This window comes from Diplotaxodon limnothrissa, linkage group LG8 (assembly GCF_057381915.1).
Source record: "Diplotaxodon limnothrissa isolate DT_005_m linkage group LG8, D_limnothrissa_male_GT1.1, whole genome shotgun sequence".
NCBI lineage: Eukaryota > Metazoa > Chordata > Actinopteri > Cichliformes > Cichlidae > Diplotaxodon > Diplotaxodon limnothrissa.
The window spans coordinates 29,990,456-30,013,362 of NC_140603.1; the positions used below are offsets into that span (position 1 = coordinate 29,990,456).

Here is a 22,907-nt window from a genome sequence, read left to right on the forward strand (position 1 = left end):
AATTTAATAAAAGCAATGACTATTTGACAGAAACTGAAATTGTACCATCATATTAATACCTGCGAGATCTGTGTAAATAGAGAAACTGTGGAAATTTAGGATCGGCAAATTCTTGGCATCTGGCACTCTTGTGAGCTGCATGCTAACTGTAAGCATGCTTTTTAAGCAATCCTCTTTAGCTCTGCATTTTTATTTTTTTGGCTTTTTGCACACAATTTTTCAAAAAGTTTTGCAGCCCTACAACTAGGTTGTTTGTCCAGTGCTCATATGCACATAAGCATCAGACACTTTAGCTGCTCCACTTTCATGAAGATGTACTATACATTAAATCAGTCAATGCACAACAAATAAAAGCGCCACAGAGTGTTAGCCGTGACTCTGAAAACATAAATTAAATTAACTTTTATATCAAACATGTGCATAACTGCATCCCCTTCTACCTGCACCGCTCCCATCTTACATAACACCATCACACACCCCACAACGCTGTCAGAGACCGTCACTGTGACGCTCACAAACACGACTGCTGCCCAACGATCAGTGACAAGACACACAAAGCTAGAACAAACCCTGAAGCTTGAGGAGGCACAGTTTTCTGCAGGGACTGAAGCACAAAGCCTGCGATATAACGCTGAACAGAGACAAAAGAGCTGAAAGCACTGTGACTAATCAGAGAAGGAAATCACTGGTTTGAAACAATTACACTGGAGTAATCTGGCCTAAGCAAAGCATCTGGATTCAATAGGTTTTTATGCACATGAGCAAAGAGGCCGGAGGCTTGTTTTCACCTCAGACAACCTTTCAAATGTGAACAAAAGGAAAAATGACCAGACTGGTTTAATCTACCCGATCAGTACAGAGGTGGGACTCGACCCAGAAATATCCTTTTGTGGTGTGAAAGAAGGAGGAGGTGGAAATCCTGCTGAGAGGTCTCTGCCAAAAACCCTTCACTTCCTCAGTCAATCCACTGCTAACCTGTAAGGTTCAATTTCCTGGCAGATGTCCTGCTTCTCACCTGTGGTGCTTATGAGCTGAGGTGAGGACTCTAATAAGAAAGCAATGAACTAATAAAACAAAAAGAGGTTGTGGTACAAAGAACAGAAGTTCTAAAAATAACCAGAAACGATTAATGTTGATAGCAGTTCTCTGCTTATTCGTCCACTTGGCTAAACTGAAAAGTCTGTGTTCATAGAGAAAAAAACCTGAACAGATTGTACGTGTGACAGTGGGGATAAAGTGTTCGGTAGTATTACTCACAACACTCCCAAAACACGCACACGCGACAAAAAATCCTCCCTGGAGAACAAATACTTTGGGCTTAGTAGGAGGACTGCCTTATGTCTTTTGGAAGTTGGACCTGATAGTACGACAGTATTTTACGGAGGATTTATGACTCCAATCGGTTGATAACATTCTCTGGTGACAGTCAGGCAATACAAAAACTAACATAGCATCTTAAGGAGAGATTGATGCTGCAATTGAGACACTTTGAAAGCTTCTGTCAATAACAGGAGAATCAGAGGTGGGATGGTTTCTTTCATCACCTGTATATCTCACAGGGAAGCAAACAAGCGCCTGTCTACAGTTCAATCCTGTCTTTTGACAACTGCCTCAAATAATAATTTCTCCTCAGAAAATCATTCACTGCAGTTCTGCTTTAAGCAACAAAACAAGGCATGAAGTTATCACGTATTTTTATCAATGAATCTATGATTTTTCTTTTGTTAACTGAAAAACAGAATCTTTTGATTCCTGGTATGGCTCAACCAACAGTCCAAATCCAAACACTTACAGAAGCAGGACTCTGTATATGTTCCAGCTTGTTCACTATAAAAAGCAGTGAACAACATATAGATATTAATAATTACTTTGTACAGCGTTTCGTTGAGATCGGTCCATCGGTGCCAAATGACCATAACAGTCGCTTTTATATTGTCCAAACCTCAAACAACCCCCCCATGAGCGAGTCCTCGTTCTATTCTAGCGTCTTTACCTTACAATATAAAGCACCTTGAGGCAACTGTTGTTGTGATTTGCCAGTTGATTGGGGGTTGATGGGAGGCAGATAGGACAAAAGGCAAACTACATGAGAGAGAGCCAGAGTTTAATAATTGCTAATGATTAAATGCAGAGTGAAGCATAAACACAGAGGGGAAAGAGAAACACCAAGTGCATCATGGGAATCCCCCAGCAGCAGGGTCACCTGATCCAGCCTATATGCTTTATCAAAAAGGAAAGTTTTAAGCCTAATCTTCAAAGTAGAGATAGTGTCTGCCTCTGAAATCCGAATTGGGAGCTGATCTCACAGAAGAAGGGCCTGAAAGCTGAAGGCTCTGCCTCCCATTCTACTTTGAAATAATCTAGGAACCACAAGTAAGGCCGCAATCTGAGAGCAAAGTGCTCTAACGCATTGATAAGGTATTATGTGGTCTTTCAAACACACAACTTGTGCTGTGTGGCCAGTAGAAAAACTTTAAAATGGCTCAATGCATATACAAATACCACAAACACACCACAAAAAAACATCAACTGACCTACTGATCTCCCTTTAGTCCACTCTCACCATCAAACACCTGAAACAATCGAGGCAGCCTCGCCCTGACACTCGAGCTTCATTCAACAACCTGAGCCTGCAGTACTCCTGGGATTACAATGCTTGGCTGAATACACTCCTGATCAAACATACAGATGGCATTTGTTCAGCAACCACAACAACCCGAGGAAACACAGTGTACACACACTGTCAGTGGGTAGCAAACGCGTCTCCGTGTAGTATCTACACACAGTCCTCTGGGACTTTTTTCTTGACATTTCAATCCACACAGACCGATAACTTCACTTCATAGTTTGGCTCTGTGATGATGTGCAATCTCACATCAGAAAAAAACAAAACGCACAGTGCCAGCCACTCTCGCAGTACAGTACGGGAGCTGACAAACAAGTGAAACACACACATATAGTCATGAGGCACTACTGCCCACACACACTCACTCGCATCCACTGATGTGAGTCATCCAAAAATTAGATTCAGCATCTTGCATTTCAGCAGCAGAGCAGAGAGGTTAAGACTTTGGTCTTCTGCTGTTGAGTCCAACTTATTTTGCTCCGGCAGCTAACAGTCAGGCAAACAAAGAAAACAACAGGAGGCAGAGAAAACAAAACCAGCGTTCATCCACCAAAGGGTCATTGTGTGCTAGAAACACAAAGGATTAAAAACAACCATCGTATTTACCACATAATACTCTTGGAGGTGTGTTAACAGCTTCACAATGACATCTGTAATTTAATTACAGTTTTCAACCCTATAAAAGAACAACATCAAATTACTAGCAGACAGTCCTCAAAGTTGTATTTTCAAAGTTCAGCCGCTGCTAAAGAGCATCTTGGACTGCAGCAGCTTATCACACTTGTTGTTCTGCGAGCTGCAGAGCAAAACCATTACTGTCACTCCTCAAGTCAACTAGATGGAGATGATGAATGCTTTATTGTTATTCCAAAAGAGCATACACAGGTTATTTTCTTATTACTTTAAAAACAAAAAGAAGTATTTTTTGCCCCAAAGTACAAATAACACCTTTCTCGGACTGTTTTCTGTTCTATAAATTGTATCCACTTCATATCAATAACTAATAAAGCTTTTTCAAACACACTTAGATAAAACATGCAAATACTCAGTCTGAGGAAAAGGTGGAATAACCTGGACATAACCAGAACATGATAAGATTCAATCAGCCTCTCAGCTAATCGTCTATGAATGTGCATCACTGAATTGGTGTAGCCGAACTAATGTTTTCAATCATTAAAGGCAAGTCAAAGTCTAATTTAAACTGGGGACTTTACACAGAGGCATGCCCTCTGTGGGTACATGCTGTTAGACACTTTACCGCAATATCATGTTCTGTAAGAGATGATCACCATCCTAACACCACAGGAGTGCATTCCTGTCATCCTGTCTGCGTCTTCTTTCCTCGGTGGAGAAACAGACGTGAGCGTTGAAGCGAGCACCTTCAGGCCTTTTCATCTTCCACGCTTATAATGAATTAATAAAGACCTGTTAGTTTCTTTAGCAGTCCCACACAAAGCTCATTGGACCAGCAATAGGCCTGCCATTACACTACCAACTGCCACACCAGTGAGCATCAGCCTCCTACAGTCAGCCCCCCATCAGGGGTCAGACTGGCAGCAGCGCTCTGCTTCAGCCTGCTGATGACAGGAAGAAAACCCAGAGCTGCATTTCTGCAGGTTGGCATTTTCATACCCGACCCCTGAGCAGGGCGTTCTTTGGACAAGACAAAACCGCATCCTAACACAGATTTTCACAGAAGCTGAAACTGATGGTCACATTTTTTCTTTTTCATCTTTTTAATCCAACATAAGTTTACTTGTGATAAACATTTGGCAGTTTATCTGACATTTCTTATGACCAAAGGGTCAGCGGCACATTCGGTTTGCCTGACTTATCCAACAAAAACTTCTTTTAAAAACGGAGTCAATCAACGGAGCTGTCCAGTCACATCAGGTCAGTTCTGTTTTTACTACGACACACCTCAGCAGGAGCGAGAGTGTGGGGAAAGGGAACAGCAAAGAGTCAGCAGTTTGGAGGCGTTTCATTTCCTTGTCTGCTCCACTCCGTGTGTGAGGAGGTGCAATCACAGAGGAAGGAGAGACTAAAATGGCTGCAATTAACATCACCATGCTGTACATGTCTTTCCAATGGTGTAGTGGGGGGTATCAAACATAAGGCCTGCTCCAATCTGGCCTACTGGACCACTTCGCAGATAAAGAAGACCACCCCCATCACCATTAAGCAAAGATTTAAGCCCAAAGAAATGTGCTGACAGATTTACTACAGCGGCATTTCTTTATTATGTAGGAAAACTGAGATGTTCTGTTGCAAGTGCACTTCTTTTTCATATTATTAAGATATTCTGGGGATTAACTGTGCAGATAAACCTCTTTACACTGACAGAAAGGGCAGTTTTACTGCTTCACCCCAGTAAAAACTAAATAAAGGGGGCTGCATGTGGCCTTGATGCAAAATGAAACATCCCTGGTTTAGCGGTTAACACATTCGCCACAGACACAAATTCCCTTTGGGGTTGCATCAGGAAGAGTATTTGACATTAAACTCTTCTGTTGTAAACATGCGGCGTAATCTCTTGTGGCTTTCTAGGCAGTAAAGACTCTCACACTGAGCTAAAAACAAACTAGTGCAAAACACTTTTTAAAATCTTTACTAAGTTGTCTTTCATTATTTTGCTTTTAAATATGAATGAATATATTTAACAATATGCATTGATTTGGTGTGTTTGAAGTCACAAAGCTAGGCTCTGGAGGGACAGCTTGTTAATGTAACCCCGGGATCAGATTAGTAGAAGGTATCAGTATCACATCAGAAATGCAATTTAAAGTATTGTATTTATAGTATTTATAGTAAGATAATTTGTCATCAACTGACTAATAAACCTATCACAAGACTGCCCACTTCTCCATCACGCAACCACCATTTTTTTTACCTATCCTCCTTCATCATCTTCCACCTCCTCCTCCTCCTCCTCTCTGCAGTTTTCTATCCAGCTCAGGCTATAGAACCCACCCACAGGTCGCAACATAAGGCAGCTAGCCTCCTGCTTGTGCCCCTCTGATCCCTTGTTAGAGTCTTTTGAGGGTTTGTGTATCTGTGTGTTGGCTGAAGTCAGCCCCAGTCTGAAAAAATTCCTATCATTTCCTTGGCAGCCTAAATGGTAATGTCATGTTACACCATCCCGCCTCTGTCACACAAGGAACCATGAACTCTCGCTGAACCAAACCCCCCTTCAAGTACACCTTTGGCTCAGTAAGCACACATGCCCTTCTCCTCCTGCATCCACCAAGTCGTGTCCTGCACGAAGAAGCTTTTAGGCACTCCGACTCTTCTCTCTGAGCATTTTTGCGGAGGCGTATGGAACGGTGACAAGTCTCCTCACATAAAAGGAAAGCCCTTGTCGTACTTCCATTGCTGAAATCTACCTCGCCTGGAAAGCTGCCCTGAGTGCAGTGAAAGTCAAGAGTAACACTTCTCCACCTCCACCACAGACACTGCTGAAAAGGGGCTTTGTTGTGGAAATAAAAATGGAGGACATAATCATTTGCCACGTTTTGCCTCTCATCTTTCAACAAGTGCAGGGTGGTCTGCTCAGCGCATGCTGAGATATTTAAGAAACCTCTGACACCGAGAAGCAGTTTGTTTTCTTTTCTGCAGAGCAAAACCTTGAGCATGACTTTTCCAACCAGCATTTCAGATCCCAAATTGAATGCCAATTTGGGGCATCCAGAGTGCAAAATTACAGTTGACTTTTACAAATACCACCATGCTGATAATGACTCTGTCCTTTCTCTCTGAAGTGATCCAACTATCAACAGCACAGACACCTTAAGAAAAAAAGCCCAAATGTGAAGACTGCTGGGACCAACGGGGACCCCTTTTAGGATGCGCAGACTCCATAAATTAATGATCAGTCTCACTGAGGCAGATAATGTCAAGTTCACCTGCTCACAGCAGGATTTACCACTGAGGCTGACAGCTTCTGCTCTGCATAGTGTTGAAATAAATCACCCCAGGGCAAACTGTCAGTTTGCAGCATTTACATAACTGGCTCCCTCATCATTATTGCAAATGTAGCATTGTAGCATTGGGCACAGTTCAACCCTTTCCCTCAACCCTAAGGCAAATCAAATACTCCGTGCCAAGCAATTTAAATCAATTACACCTCGAGTCATTGATTATCTACCTGGAATTTGTTACTCCTAACATTATTAATCGCTGTAATGTGACTTTGCTGATTTGACTGGTCTGACTCTGATTTATTATCACTTATAACACGTTATAGGCTAAAACAGGACAAATTATTCACCTGTAAGAATTTTGAGACTAAAATCCGTCTCCAACAGTTCAAACTCAGAGCATCAGCTGTAGGAAAACGATGAATAAACTTGAGCTGTTCAGGACGCATTTCCTTTATCAGTAAATTCCTTCACAGCATATATAAACCGGCACTTCTATTACTACAGTGGTAAGACACAGTGCAGGTCAGCTGAGACAAAGTTATCCGCTGTCTCTCCTCTGAGCGCGTCCTCTAAACGCCGCGGTTCACCGGTGCAGCAGGTGTCTCCGAGCGGCAGAAGGACGCACGGTCGGCGGATCCGAAACAAACTACCAAAGAGCCCGGCTTACCTTGTAGACATTCTCCGTTATACGGTGCACCTCGTCGGTCCGGGACATCCTTGTAGGCGTGTCAGTCAGAACCATAGACTAAGATTTCCTTTCGGATGAGGCTGGGAGGGTTTTCCGAACTGTAACAAGGGGAATGAAACAGCTGTTCGCGGGAAAGAGCGGCTCCTGTCTGCCGTTCACTGAGAGAGAAGAGCGCGTCTGGTCGTGGGATCCCTGCTTTTATAGGAAAGTCCTCCGCTGCGCCCACACCGGCTCCCCACGCAGCCAGTCAGTCAGTCGGTGCCTCTCGGTTGGAGCGCAGAGGCGGACTCACTCTGAGAGGGGCGGTGCTGCTTTCAAGGGCGGTGGGAAATAGAGTAACTTGCGACCTAAATTACAACAGTACATAAGGATGAAGCGGCAGGAGCCATCATTCTCCAGCGTATCACATTGAAGCCTGGGGGAAGGATAAAACGGATGTTAGCCTAACAATAAGCAGACATTAATTTAATTTAAAAATAAGAAATACGCTCTGTTAAAAAATCTCAAAACTGGATTTTGGCATGTGGATCTAAAAGAGAACAAAGCAAGGACGGAGCCAAAATGGAGTCCAGGGGTGGCACTGGCCTCCGTAAAATTTGCTTGGACCCCCAAACCTGTGCTACCCCAAAACGGCAGAGGAGGTATGGAGAAAAGGTGTGGTCCTCCTAAATACAGTTAATCAGTGTCCCCCAAATCTGGGTTGGTTCCTCTCTGGTAGTCCAGCTTCATCCTTCCAAAGACGTGCATTAGGTTAACTGGGGACTTGGGTGTAGGTGTGAATGTGTGAGGGTGAACGGTTTCCTGTCTCTCTGTGTTAATCCTGCCATATATTGGCAGCCTGTCTGGGCTGTATCCTGCCTCTTGTCCTATGACAGCTGGGATGGGCTCTGGCCCAGCTGCAACCACGAACTGGATACACAAAGAAAATGGATGGGCCCCACATAAAAAAAAATCACGTAAACATCCCTGAAAGAACCCACCCTAAAATCGTCATCATGACATCAAACAGTTGGTCCTTATATTCTGATTTAGCTGGATACAGCAGAGCCCCTGACAGTGCGGCAGCTTGTCCAAGCTGTACTCCACACCTTATTCTATGATAGCTGGGATAAGTCTCCAGCCCCCCACAAACCTGAATTAGATAAGTGGAGGTGAATAGATGGATGTATGGATAGATTTAGCAGTAAAATACAGTTTTTAATTAAATTAGCACAGACACTTTGACACGCTTTCTTTCATGGCTTTAGAAGCTGCTTTTCCCTGTTGGTAATCTGACAGGTGGTTTCACTGCTGAGTTCCTCCTACTAAAAAGCACTAATCTCGTTTAAAATGTAAAGGCTGGTTTGTACTGTTTGACAGACTTTATAGGAATCACCTTTTTTTCTTTTTGGGAGTATAGACAGCTTGTTTGACATTAAAGACTTGAAGTCGGGTGATTTTTTTTGTTTCAGTTATCAGTAATCAGGCATCTTTTTTTCATGATAATTGTAATAAAACCTGATTCCTTCGCCCTCTAGCCAATAATTTGTGTTATTATTATTAATATTGTAAGTCATCATGACTGAAACCACCAGGCAGTGTGCTCTTGTGTTATGATGCTTTGCACTGAGTCTAGAAATGCAGCACGGCTTTTAAAGAAGCCACACCTGCTCTGCTGTGTCAGCCACCCCACGCCTCCTCTGCTACAACCATTCACAAGACCTGACTGAGCAGCTCCATACAGAAACTGCAACAATCTTCATCCATTTAGTCGGTACAAATATTACATTTTCCAGTATCCCTATTCTTATAGTGATTTATTCAGTCTGTGTTTATTATTTCAGTCATTTAGACCCTCCGGCTCAGTCTTCCCTCTACATAAAAGGGGCTGTAAGATAATGGAAAGGGTTTTTTTGTGTGTTTGTTTTGTGAAAATGTAAGTTTTAATAAACCCACAACAGAAAAAGATTTTACCGTGGCCCCATATGTGTGCCTGCTCTATATTTGTGTGGCGGTTGGGTGAGTGGGCTCTGGTTGGTATGAGTGGGATGGAGCCACATTTACTTGGATTTGTAAGCCCTGGATTGTGGGCCGGGAAATCCCACACATCACGATCTGAGAGCTGCTGAATGGGGATGTATTTAAATAAAAGAGACAGAAGCAGAAGATAACAGAAGATAAGTGCGAAAGAGGACAGTCATGCCTTTTTCTTTTCTGCAACACTTTTTTTTCTCTCGTTTAGTGAGATAGAGCAGATATTTAAGAGCAGCTTGTAGACCAGATAATAAAGTGGCACCGTGGATCTCTACCAGAACAGACTTATTTTGTTTTGTTCATCACATCCGATTAGAGCGAGTCCCGAGGAAACCAAACTGCAGACAGTTAGTGGAAATCAATCAGGCATGTTTGGTCTTCACTGGAGCAAACAGCAGCCTTCCCACTGTCAGCGAGGCTATTGATTTAGTCCTCTGTGAATATTCAATCCCCACAATTAGTTTCCGTAATTGAATGTGAGCTGCCATTATGTTTGCTGACATCCAACCTATTCTGAAGTATAATTGTACACAAATTAATTAAGACATTGATTATTAATTATGGGTAGTTTGAGAAATAAACAAAGCTGGAGGCTTAAGACTGAACTCAGGCGTGAAGTGGCAAAAATGATGACCTGAAACTAATAAAATGACAACAACAACAACACAAAGCATTTAACCATTAAACTTATCCAGTCTTTTGATGCCCCTGATACAAATTTCTGGCATTTAATCCAAAATGAGCATATAGCCCCTAAAAATAGTCTCAGTTAGTACATTGGTTTGCTGAAGGTTGTTCCTTTACACATACTTTTTAAATTTTCTTTTGGTTTAAACTGGGTTCTACTTGAGGCTGGGGTTCAAACCACAAAATAAACATCTATGAGATGTGACGTTTTTGGCAGGATAAGATTGGTATTATTCTAAATATATAACATATGAAACCGCTTATGAGCTGTCTTATGAGATCAATGCAGATTCTGGATCTGAAAATGAAGGCCATTTAACCATGCAGTCTTGATAAAAACCAGCGTGGAGCAACACATCTGGTTGCAAATGGGAGGCCTGATTGTATGGAAGTAAACAGTCGTTGGCTCCTTTGGTCTGTGATCTCATGAATTTACAGGCTGACGATTTTCCAGACAAATTTATGGGTTTTTTTTACACAGCATGATCTTTATATGTCAGCTATGATCTCTGTCAGTGTCAAACAGGTAAATAAAACAGGGAACAAATTAGGGTGGGCTCACTTTATAACAGATGACCTGTTACTGCATGAGGATGTAGTGTCAGTTTACATATTTATGTCAGATTTAACACATTTTCATGACCTCTGGTTTCAAAAAAGCTAAGATTGGACTGTGATGACACTCAGAGTGGTATATCCATGGTCTATTATATGAAGCTGTATCCACGTGGCTTCAATCAGCATACCTGAAGGCACCAGCCCAGAAGTAATGTCTTTCCAATGTATTTTTGTCCATTTTAAGCATTTAAAACATTTTAGTGAGCTAATTAGTGATTTAGAGACATTTTATTCATAAATCTGGGGCTTTTCATCCTTTTATTAGACAGCCAAAAATGGAGAGATGATAGGAAGTGAACGGGCAACTGAAAGGGGAACACAGGAAACAGTGTAAAAATTAAGTGACTTGTCAGAATTTGGAAACAAAGTACTTAAAATTGTCCTTTAGGACTGGGGCCTTTAAATAAACTTGTTGAAAATGACATTTCACTTCAGTAAAGTTCTGCATGTGTGTATATTCAGTACAGTGGGGGTGTAATCAGGTAGGCAAGACTCCGGGTGGGCAGGTTACACATACACACCTACATACCTGAAGCATTTATTCAGCAGCGTTTCATGTGAAGCCTACTCATCATCGTCCTCTCAGGCTTTTTCTCTCAGCTTTAGATCCACGTCTGTGATTCATCAGCAAGCGCGGCGCTCTGACATTCAGTCTGTGCGCCGCCCACTCCCACACACCTCCGAAAAGGCTTGTAGTGCACAGTCAGAGTGGATTCAGTCCATTCAAAAAAATAAAAAATAAAAAAAAAAAACAGTGTGAAGTGAACAAAAGCAATTCGGGCTATTTCAGACTCGTCAATACATCGGCGTTGTCGGAGAGAATGGTTCAAGGTTAGAGATGGGAACATTTAATGTCTCCCTATCTATCTGATGCTTTGTCCTTAGCTGAATGAGCTTCGATCACCTTCAGAACAATAGCAGAGCAAGGTCATGGTGGGCCTGTACTTTTCATACATGCTAGTCATACATGCTAGAAGCCACAGAATGGGGGGGTAACAGATTCATTATGTGTGTTTTTTTGTTTGTTTTTTTAATATTAAGACTTTAAAGGCCTTTAATCTTTAATATTGATTCAAAAATATGACAAATCAGGTTGCAAACCATAAAACAGACCAATCATTGAGATTTATAATAACACAGATCATTAAACTTGTGCCTCCTACTCTGATGAAATTAAAGAGGATGGTGAGGGCTCGTCAACAGTCTCCCCTTCTTTTATAGCACTGATGAAATGCCAATCGTTACTTTAAAGATAAATCATGCAATTTTATAGAATTCGGTAAAGCACCACACCTCTGTACCCCCATTAGCACCACACTGTGCTATTAAAGTTTTCAATATCTTCACATTTAAATTAAATAAATTGACATAAGGCTAAAACAATGTGGGTAAGCAAATGATTGGATTACAACCCTCAATTTTTCACTGTCAGCAGAGTCTTTTTCATTCCAGATGGACACAAAAGCATTACTGTCATTTAATCGTTAAAGTGATCTGTGCAGGACATTCAAGCTCCTCCACACCAAAGCAGGAAACAAATTTCTTTGTATGCCATCATCTGACCCATTTCCCCTTGTGTGATGTGGGAAATAGGTTAAACATACACCGATCAGACGTAAAATGATGACCGCTGACAGGTGAAGTGAATACCTCTCATATTCACTGATGGATATTCATGGAGGGAGGGGTTATATAAAGGAGCAAGTTAACATTTTGTCCTCAGGGTCAGGGCATCTCCAGTAGAGTGTTCCTCTATCAACAGTGGTCCAAGGAAGGAACAGAAGGCACACGGGGAATGAAGGCTGGCCCATGTGGTCCAATCCAACAGATGGATCTACTGAAATTCCTGAAAAACTTCATGCTGGTTCTGACAGAAAGGTGTCATAGTACAGAGTGAATCACAGTTTGCTGTGTATGGGGATGCAGAGCTGCAGACCAGTCCGGCTGCCTGTGCTGACCCCTGTCTACTGTTAAAAGCACTAACCATGTGCACGCAAGCATGAACTGGACCACAGACCAGTGCAGGAAGGTGGCCTCGTCTGGTGAATTCCATTTTCTTCCACATCACGTGGATGGCTGGGTGCATGGATATTGCTCACCTGGGGAAAACCTGGCACCAGCACGTCACCATGGAAAGAAGACAAGTCGGTGGAGGCAATGTGATTCTTTTGAGCAATGTTCTGCTGGGAAACCTTGAGATGCTACTTTGACATGTAGCTTCTACCTAAGCATGGTTGGAAACCATGTACCTTCTTTCAGAGGAACAGCATTCCCTGATGGCCCCTTTCAGCATGATAATCCACCCTGCCACAAAAACTGGTTCAGGAATGGTTTGAGGAGCACAACAAGTTTGAAGTGTTGACTTGACCTCCGTATTTCCCAGATCTTAATCCAATTGGGCATCTCTGGGATGTGCTGGACCCCAGCACACCTTCAGGCATCTAGTTAAGTCCATGCCTTGACAGGTTAGGGCTGTTTGGGGAGCAAATGGGGGACCAACACAATGCTATGCCTGATTGGTATAGATTTAGAAAAATAAGGCGGCCCAAAATATTACATTTTAGCTACAAGATAACTTTCATCTGGATATGAGAGGGAAGCCCCACAGTAAACTGTGTACCTAATTCAGTTTTATTTACACAGCACCAGTTCAAAACAGTCATCTCAAGGTCCTTATGTAAGGACCCTACAAAATTAGAGACAGAAGCTCAGTGATGAAAGAATCCCTTATAAGAAGCATTTGGAGATAGTGGAGAGAAGGACTCCCATTTATTCCAACACATAGAGACCACCTGCCTTGGTCAGTTGTGAAGTGAGGAGAGAGAAAACTGGAGACCAGCAGCTTCAAAACTGAGTCATCTGCTGCCACCTTGTGTTCACTCACTGAATAACAATCGGAACAGTGATTTACAGGCAGTGAGATAACGAACGGCAATAAAAAAACACTTTTATTGTAAAAAGAATATATAGAGGTACAATATCTGAGGCCATTTTAAGACAAGTAGTTTGCAGCAGGACTGGCGAATCGCAGACTGTCAGTATTAGTCATCAGTGTTTCTGTCTGTGAGATTAACTGATTTACAGATTAGTTAGCTGGATCTTCAAAGATGCACAAGCTTTAAGCCTTCTGGATCTAGGCCACCCTTCTTGCACCACTTTAACATGAATATGTAAGAAAATCTAAAGCATCATACGCAAACACTGAAATAATTAGTTTTGATCATACTTGATGGGTAAAGCCCCAGGTTCTGTCAAGTTATTACCTTGAAGAGATTACCAGCTGTTGTCTGGGCGTCAGAGGTAAGCCCACAGACGATATGATTAGCCCTTTCTCCAATGACACTGAACTAATCCACAAGGGGAGCAAGGAATTAGATTAGTTAAGCTGCTTGAAAAGGGGTCAGACTGAGAGAATATTCTGCGAATCTGATGCAAATAGTTTTTTTTGTTTTGTTTTTTGGGGGGTACTTTAGGGTGGGTTGAGTAACTCAGAAAGCAAAGCCAGATGAAGAGAAGGCCTTTACGGTAAGAGAAAGACACCAAAGACTTTACAGAGAAAATGTTATGTTTCTGTTATACCTGCTTTAAAGGATCAGTTCACTCAAATCACAAGAAAAACAACGTACCCCTCCATCCTGTTGCTAAATGCAAATGTTTTATAAGCAAAGATTTTTAAAAACTAGCAGAAATGAGATCTAATCATCCCTTTTTGCAATCACAAATAAGTTAATACATGGAAGAAAAATGTCTCTATGTGAACTTGTCAGAGACCAATGATGGTTCCCAGGCTTGTTTCTCTGTTATTACATTCACCGATCACCGATCCATCATCTATGTTACTATGTTTGCGGAGATGCTTGTTTTGCGCTCCTCAAGTTTTTGTTTCACCAGATGTGTGCGTTTGTTGCAGGGAGGCTGAGTGGGAGATTTTACACAGATAAAAACAGGCTGAGTGCATTAGTAGAACGACATATATCAAAGAAAGTAAAGAGCCAGGCAAATGTTAGGGTGAACAATTTATCGCCATATGTGAAGGAGGCTCTGTTCATGGTGAAAGTTGGAAATTAACTCCTCCATCATTTTGTTCTATGTGTTTAGGTCACAAAGTCTACAATAAGGGTAGATAGGGCTAACTCCATTTACTCCAACTTGCTGTACAGGTATCAGTTACTGGTGAGCACACAGAGGGCAAACAAGATGACAGGAAGGTGGATCAGATCGCCAGAGCACAGCACCATCATAATGTCTCTTCTGCATTTTTACCCCTCCCTCACAGGACAAACGACAGAACAGATATATGTATTCTACAGCAGGAAAAAAGCAATTTAATCTCAGCTGGACTTACTGCAGCTGTAAAGCAAAAAAACTAAAAACTAAAAAAAAAAAAAAATCACCACAATCTGAGAAAGCATGGCAGCACAGACCTGGATGCACAGAGCTAAATGTGTGTTTCTGTAATTTGGGTGAACTGGCTCTTTAAAAACATTACCCATCAGGCGAAGATATTTTGAGGGAGGAATTAAAATGACATACACACATGGCTTTAGGTCACTGTATGTCAAATGACTGATGGTAAACACAGAGAACTAATCAAACAAAGGTTAGGCACAATAATCTGATCTCACAGGTCTTCATGGTTCAATCAGCATTTGTGACTGCGGTGAACCGGTCCTGACTCGCTTCACGTGTGAACCTGCAGCCCATGAGGAGAAACAGCCGCTGGATGGGGTGGAGGAGGCCCGGTTATCTGAGACTGGCTGCTGTCTTTGGGTCTTTGAGCAACCAGCTGCTGTCGGCTGAAGATCCTCAGTCGTGCTCCTACAAAGCGAGCGCCTCTCGCTGCGGTTTCTTCTTGGGACGCTCCCGCTCTGAAACAAAGAGATTGACAGAGAAAGAAGCAGGATGAGGGGCCGTAGAGTCGTGACATGCTAAATCTTTATAGGTAATGTTACAGTATTTTACAGCATTTTAGTATGCTTCAGTGCTTGCTATTGTTTGCATACCATGTACACCAGTTATCTTCCTGAAGTTTTTCAAGTTTGGTTAACCAATGTATTATTTTATGCTCCAAGCTTTTTCCTCTGCTGAGACTAGTTTACTTTATTGAACTTTACTTACCAAAATTGTTTTATTCTGTATTGTTTTATTTGATCTCACTGCAGTGAACTCATTTTTATGCAAAAATAAAACCCAAGTTCATTTTTCTTGAAGCCTGACCTGACAGCAGACACAACATCACCTTCATCTTGTCCAATAACATAAAACACACAACCTGGACCTGCTGTGAGATCACAGATCAAGTGCAGAAAACTCACAGATCCAACAATGCAGAAACAAAACTGAGGTTTCAGCCACAGGGGCCTAGAGACGGGTCAGCGAACATATGGCAACAAGTGGTTGCTAAGGAAAAATTTGTATTTTTTGAATGGTTGACGAGGATTTGCTGGACATTTGCCGTCGGTAGAGTGAAACTGGATGCAAAGAAGCACACGGTGCTGCCCCCAAAAACCCCTTATGGCCTCTTGTCAACCATTTAAGGAATTACAAACTTCTCTGTAGCGACCAGATGTTGGGTGTCACTGCCCAGGCCTAATACAGATTATACATGTATAAAGTATCTACTGAGTACTAATCATGCTACAGTGACCATAGAGTATGTAATCTTGAAGAAACTCTGCCTATGAACTACCAAGGCTACCAAGACTCTTCACATATATACTCGGATTGATTAAAACATTTACTTCAAATAAAGAGTACTTTTACCTTTTATGTGTATAGAAAGTGCATGTATGTAGGTCATTTTTAGTAAATCCAATGTAGCATTTTCACGCTTATATGCATGTTACACACACAATTTAACGGTCCCCAGAGTGATTAAGCTTCAACAATTGACAGCCTTTTACTTCCTATCAGGTGTGCCTCTACCATTCCTCACCATTAACTGAGAGTCAAAGATCACAAAGATGGCAATGGTCAGGATCCTGTTTCTTGACTTTTCCAGTGCCTTTAATACCATCCGGCCCTGTATGCTTCAAGAAAAACTGAACAGGATGGAGGTGGACCCCTGCCTGGTGGCTTGGATCTCCGACTACCTCACCGACAGACCACAGTACGTCAGGCTGAAGGACATCACGTCTGACACAGTGGTCAGCAGCACAGGAGCACCACAGGGAACTGTGCTGTCCCCTCTTCTCTTCACCCTGTACACCTCTGACTTCTGCTACAACTCTGAATTATTCCACATTCAGAAGTTTGCAGATGACACGGCCATCATGGGGTGTATCTGGGATGATCAGGAAGAGGAGTACAGAAGTCTGGTGAGAAACTTTGTCGCATGGAGTCACACAAACCACCTGCAACTCAACACCTCAAAGACTAAGGAACTGGTTGTGGACTTCGGGAGGTCCAGAGAAGGTCCACTGCCGGTTCAGATAGAGGGGGAGGAGGTGGAGGTGGTCAACAAGTACAAGTACCTCGGGCTGTGGGTGGACAATAAACTGGACTGGTCATGCAACACAGAGCACCTGTATAAAAAAGCCCAAAGCCGACTGTTCTTCCTCAGGAGGCTGAGGTCTTTTAACATCTGCAGGAAGCTCCTGAGGATGTTTTACCAGTCGGTGGTTGCTGGAGTACTTTTCTATGCTGTGGTGTGCTGGGGGAGCAGCACAGCAAAGAGGGACTCATCCAGGCTGGAGAAACTGATCAGGAGGGCTAGCTCTGTGGTCGGCATGAAGCTGGACACTCTGGTGACAGTGGCAGAGAAAAGGACACTAAAGAAACTGCTGGACATTATGAACAATGCTGGGCATCCTCTGCACACGGCCATAAACAACCAGAAGAGTCTGTTCAGTGACAGGTTGCTTCTCCCCAAGACAAGAACTAACAGACTTAAAAACTCCTTTGTCCCACACGCCATCAGACTGTTTAACTCCTCTCTGGAGGGGAGAGGGAGGGGAAACAGGAGGACAAAGGAGGGGGGAACAACTAAGCTGTAGTGCCTCTTCACCTCACTGTACAATACCTTGTGCAATACTTTTTGTAAATAGTCAACAGTGCAATAGACTCAATACTTGAAATGTGCAATTCACTTGTATTTTTATTTTTTATTTTTTATTCCTATTTATTCTATTTATCCCCTTCGTATATTTTATTTATATTGTCTCTGTATTTATATATATGTGTGTGTGTGTGTGTGTGTGTGTGTGTGTGTGTGTGTGTGTGTGTGTATGTATATATATATATATATATATATATATATATATATATATATATATATATATATATATAAATATATAATATTCTGTAACTCTGTAACTTCTGTCGGTGCTGTGCTTTTTTGGAAATCGAATTTCCCAGAGGAACCCACCCGAGGGATTAATAAAGTTCTATCTAATCTATCTAATCTAATCTAATCTAATGAGACGGGAATCTTTCCAGACGTTTTGATTCAGCAGCGAAAGAACAATGATCGACACAAAAATCTGCAAGTAGTGGCTGGAAACAGCTGCAGGGCAGGTTTTTGCCATTTATTTGAATAAAAACGTGATGTTAATAGATGTAATAACCTCGCTTTCTGAGGACCTCTCTCTTCTGAGCTTTGCATTTAAGCATCTAATAAAGCGCCAACGTGACAAGAAGACACCTCATTAAAGACCTTTTTAAAGACGTGAGACAGCAGCGAGATTTAAGCTTCATCACACTGCATGTTTTAGTTTTAAACAGAGTGATAAGGTCACCAGGGCCCACGGTGACTCAGCACAGCCTTTTAACCCTTTAAGACCGACCATAGAACCAAGTCCGCCAGAGCTTATATTATATTTTTACATGCTGTGGAGCCATTTTTGGGAGCATTTCAAGTTGCTATACATCAATACAATCATTACAGCCTAAATTTTAATAATATGTCTGCATTAAGTGCATAGTAATTACATAAATTGCAAAAAAGTGCAATAAACTACAAAAAAATTGAAAATCGTTTTTGTTTTTTTAACATATATTTCTAGTTAGAGAAATTTAAGAGGCTTATCCCTCAAAACTGTAAATACAAAAAAGTTGCACAAAATAGTTTCCCACCACAGGAAATTTATTTTGAGTGTCTTCATAGTTTTATTTTTGAAATACACCAATTTCTATACACTGCAGGAAAAACGAAAATAAATATTATAGTGCAAATTTGCAAAATAACAGCATGTGCATCAAAATAAACTATTTCCAGCAGAGCAATATGAGTCCTCAGCATCCCAGAAATGACACAGAAAGTCATAAACTCAAACATAACTTTTTAAAACACAAGTATAGGCTCATAAGGCCCCGATCGTAAAAAAAACTACATTTCCGCAAAATGACGTCACTTCCGGTTTCGGGCAGGTCATGCGGTCATGTGATAGTTCGCGCTGATGGACGTAGGAAGTGTTACAAACAGCTGATCGGATCGGGGAAGCGTGTTTCTGGAATATCATGTTTTTGTTGCTGCAAGTGATTTTTATGCAGTTTTTGCAAAGCTATATGTGGAAGGAAACTGTGACCGAGGACAAGCTGATGGCATCAGATGTAAGTACAACTCCTCCGGTTTCATATGCAAAAAAAATTATTGCGCTAGCTTATGTGGTTGCAGAGCTACCGGGATTTAAAAATAGTTACGCAAAATGGAGCGTGCCCGCTCCGATCGGCTGTAAAGGGTTAATAAAAGCATTCTATTTATTGACTCCTCTAAAATTACTTTCTGGTGGTGAAGTGTTTACAGTCGTGGAAAGAAGATATTATTGAGGTTTCAGCACAGCCTCTGCGATATGAAACACGATGGGAGGATGGCTGTTGGATTTTTTCTATGAAGTGTCATGCACATATTCTAAAAGTCATTAGTAATAATAATAATAATAACATATTTATTAACAGGTGCCTTTAAAGGTCACCTTACATTAGTACAACAAAATAAAACGTATGGAGAGGATCAGATAAATATGGAGGAGCGAGGTTATAAAGTAAGAAGTGGGATCTTCAAATTTACAGGGAGGTGAATGGGAACCCAATGGAGCTGTTTAAGAACAGCTGTTACATGTTCAGTGGATCTAATTCTGGATATAATATGAGCAGCTATATTTTGAACTAAGTGCAGTTTGTGGAGAGATTTCTGAGATAGACCACAGAGAAGAGAATTACAGTAATCTAAACGAAATATGACAAGTGCATTGACAAGTATGACGGTACTGTTTGGAGTGAGCGAAGGATGAAGGCGGTTAATATGAAGATTAAAAAAAAAGAAGAAGACTGAGTGATATTATTAATATGTACTGTGAAGGAAAGAGTGCTGTCAAGGATAAAACCAAGACTCTTAACCTGAGGAGGTGTGACAACAGAGTTATCAATGGATAATGAAAGACTTCTGGTTGGAACTTTAGTCAGTCTTGCTTTTTGAACAGGACTGTGCAGCAGTGTGAACCTGGGATAGGAAAAACATGAGACAACAAACCTGGTTGCTCCTCCGCGGCCTCTGGAACATCTGGCAGTTTGTCTGAAGGGACCTCAGGAAGCTCGACATCTCCCTGAGAGAAAGTTCAAAATCCGACAGGTCAGAACTCAGAATCAAAATGAAGAGCAGGGTGCTGCTTGCTAAAAGTGCGATCTAATCTTTTCTTTTTCTTTCTTTTAAAGCTGATTAAACTAACCTGAGTTATTGCCTCCAGTTCAGCCAGCACAGCATCTTCATCCTCCTGAGATAAGGAGCCGGCCAGCATGTCGTCAATTTGCTGCAGAGAGACGACAAGTTTTTAAAAAGTGAAATGACTGTGGATACGAACCAATTTTACATCTGTGAAATTTAATCTACAGAGATTTGAGAAATCCTTTTAAATTTTCACTCTCTCCACATCTACTTGCAGAATGAAGTAAAAGAGGCTAAAATAATAAATGAACCCGATTACCAGCTGAAAGGACCTACCCTTTGGTACTCAATGGCATCTTGAGTTTCATCCATAATCCGTTCTACTTCTTCAATAGACATCACCTGCAGCGAAAAAGAGTTGATAACAGCTCATGAATAACAGGTGATGAATTTTAAAAGCATCTGCAGGCCACATGTCATCACCTACCTCATGCATTTTCTTCAGGCATTCATTTCCAACTTTCAATCCATCGATGACTTTCCTTTCGATCTGGGCGAATTCCAGGTCTTGAACCTGAAACGAGGAGCACAGGGAGGAGCTGTGAGCGCCACCTAAACGCTGCTGAGTGTCAGTGCAGTTCGCCGATCGCTCACCATGCGCTCCAGGTTGCTTATCTGGTTCTCTGTCTTGTCCAAGAGTTGATCTTGATAGCGTTTCTTCTTCAGTAAGAGAAGAGCTTTCCTGTTCAAATAAACACGTTAAAGCTTGTAGTAAGGAGGGAGAAATGTAAGAGATGATTGACAATCAAAAAAAAAGCGCTGCACAAAATGTCTCGTCTTCCCAAATTCTTTTTGCAACAGTAAAAAAAACCTCTCTTCTTTCCCATCTCCCATCCCATTTGCTTTCTTGCCACTATTAACTGGCTTTGGATTTACGTTTAGTTTCTGATTCTCTGTCCAAGCACCCTGAGCACATGCACCAACACTGTACATGTGCTCACAGTCAACTGCAGTAGATAACCCAGAGAAAACAAAAGGAAGGTTGATAAAGAAGTTTGGAGAGAAGGTGATTTTCATCCAGTTCAGCCCTCTGTTAAACTGAATTTGGTGACAGTGAAAGGAAATATTTTGGATTCTTCACAGCTGCTCAAACAAGCAAAACAACTGAAGACGTCAGCTTGATTTGTGTTTTTCGCTATTTATTGTTTTTTAAGGATTCTGCCTGAAATAAGCTTTAGAGACATCAATTAGAACAACATTTCAGAACTGCAGATTTCAAAACTTTATTTTTCTTAATTTTAATTTTATATTAATGAACTCTGGGAAGTCAGCTGCAAGAACAGTTGCAGGGAAGCTGTCCTTTCTGTCCTGAGTATTACGCTCCCTATTGAGCAGTATTTATATATTTCGTGCTGAGAACATATATGCCTTTACTCTCCTTTCAATCATTACTATGGTTTCATTGATTATACTGTACTCACTCTTTTTTGCCATCCTTCAGCAGCTGTTTGGCCAGAAGCCTCTCCTTCTCCAGCTGCACATTGATCTTCTTTTGATACTGCCTGAGCTTATCTCTTTGCTGTTTGAGTTGCTGAAATGAGGAAATAGAGACATGAACGAACCAAACACCTGCACTGCACTCAGATACGCTTCAAACTAATTCAGCCATACCAACTTCTTGTTGATCCAGGTTTAGAAATTGTAGCAGTCTGCACAAACTACAGCAGCTATAATCTGATTATTACTGGCTGCGCTTACGTTAAGGTCCTCCGGTAATACCGGCATAGAAAAATAAGTACACTACAGTGTTAGAATTTGAATGACTTACAGTGTTTGCTTAAAGGACACTTTAAAGAACGAATCGAAGAGGATTAAGCGGTTAAGTACGTTAAGACAGAAGAGTAGACCCTGAATAATAATAACATTTAGATGTTTTGCTTTATAAAATATTGCTGAGGGCTACTCGATAACCGAAGTTGTTAAATTAGCACACAAGAGCTCGCTCTGTTTTACAGCACAGAATTCCAGGCTAACACTTGAGCTAGCTGTGTGACACTTACCAAAATCGCTTTGTCTTGTTCTGTCACTCGGGTTTGTTTCTTTTTTCCAAAAAGATTTCCCATCCTGGCACAGCATGCCAGCTAAAAGTCTCAACCAAAAAGCAAAAAAGGAGGGCAAACTACTTAAATGTAAAGCTAAATTCAAGAGACAGACTTGTGAAGATTCTCCTCCATTATTTGTGTAGTCATCTGTGTCCACACCCACACCAGGAAGGACGGTGTCCCGGCAGGGACAGACACTTCTGGTATGACATTTGGTTAAAGCGCCCATTTAGAGCAAACTTATGACAGACCTGCCGTTATTTAACATGAAAATACTTTAAAATCACAGCTGTTTCGAGGGTAGAGCCGAGTAATCGTAAACACAGTTTAAAATAAAGAGATCCACCAGTTTCCACTGCCCTCCAGTGGTCAGACACAGAAACTACAGTGTGAACGTACAAAACTTCCGGTGTGGACTTTCAAAGTAGAGTGACAATACAAACAGTCAGAGTAACCTGTGATAAAGGATTGGAAATTTGCATGTTAATTAATTTAACTTCCACAGATTGAGTATTTGGAGTGTGTTAGATTTGTGTGTTTTGTTTTTTTGTTCTTTTACAAAAGTTTGAATTTAATTTAATCTTCATAATTTAAAAAATTTCCCAATGAAAATGAAAAAAGCAAATTAATTCTAGATGATTTTACCGTTCTC

General features: G+C 41.4%; 2 protein-coding genes across 4 annotated transcripts in view; both read right to left on the minus strand.

Annotated features, from left to right (window-relative positions):
- baiap2b (BAR/IMD domain containing adaptor protein 2b) overlaps positions 1–7,473 on the minus strand; it is a 74,611-nt gene extending 67,138 nt beyond the window's left edge. For all 3 annotated transcript variants that reach the window (XM_085361679.1, XM_085361680.1, XM_085361681.1), the window contains exon 1: positions 7,214–7,473. In XM_085361679.1, the coding sequence (XP_085217805.1) occupies positions 7,214–7,288 (75 nt within the window). In that variant the 5' untranslated portion in view covers positions 7,289–7,473. The remainder of the gene's footprint in view (positions 1–7,213) is intronic.
- A 6,021-nt stretch (positions 7,474–13,494) lies between these two features.
- Positions 13,495–22,412, minus strand: chmp6b (charged multivesicular body protein 6b). Its single transcript, XM_085361716.1, has 8 exons — positions 22,214–22,412; positions 21,635–21,744; positions 20,808–20,895; positions 20,641–20,727; positions 20,490–20,555; positions 20,218–20,298; positions 20,022–20,094; positions 13,495–15,420 (listed from the first exon to the last, which is right to left on the minus strand). The coding sequence occupies exons 1-8, from the start codon at positions 22,274–22,276 to the stop codon at positions 15,371–15,373; spliced, it is 618 nt and encodes a 205-aa protein (XP_085217842.1). The 5' UTR covers positions 22,277–22,412; the 3' UTR covers positions 13,495–15,370.
- Between the last annotated feature and the right edge of the window lie 495 nt (positions 22,413–22,907).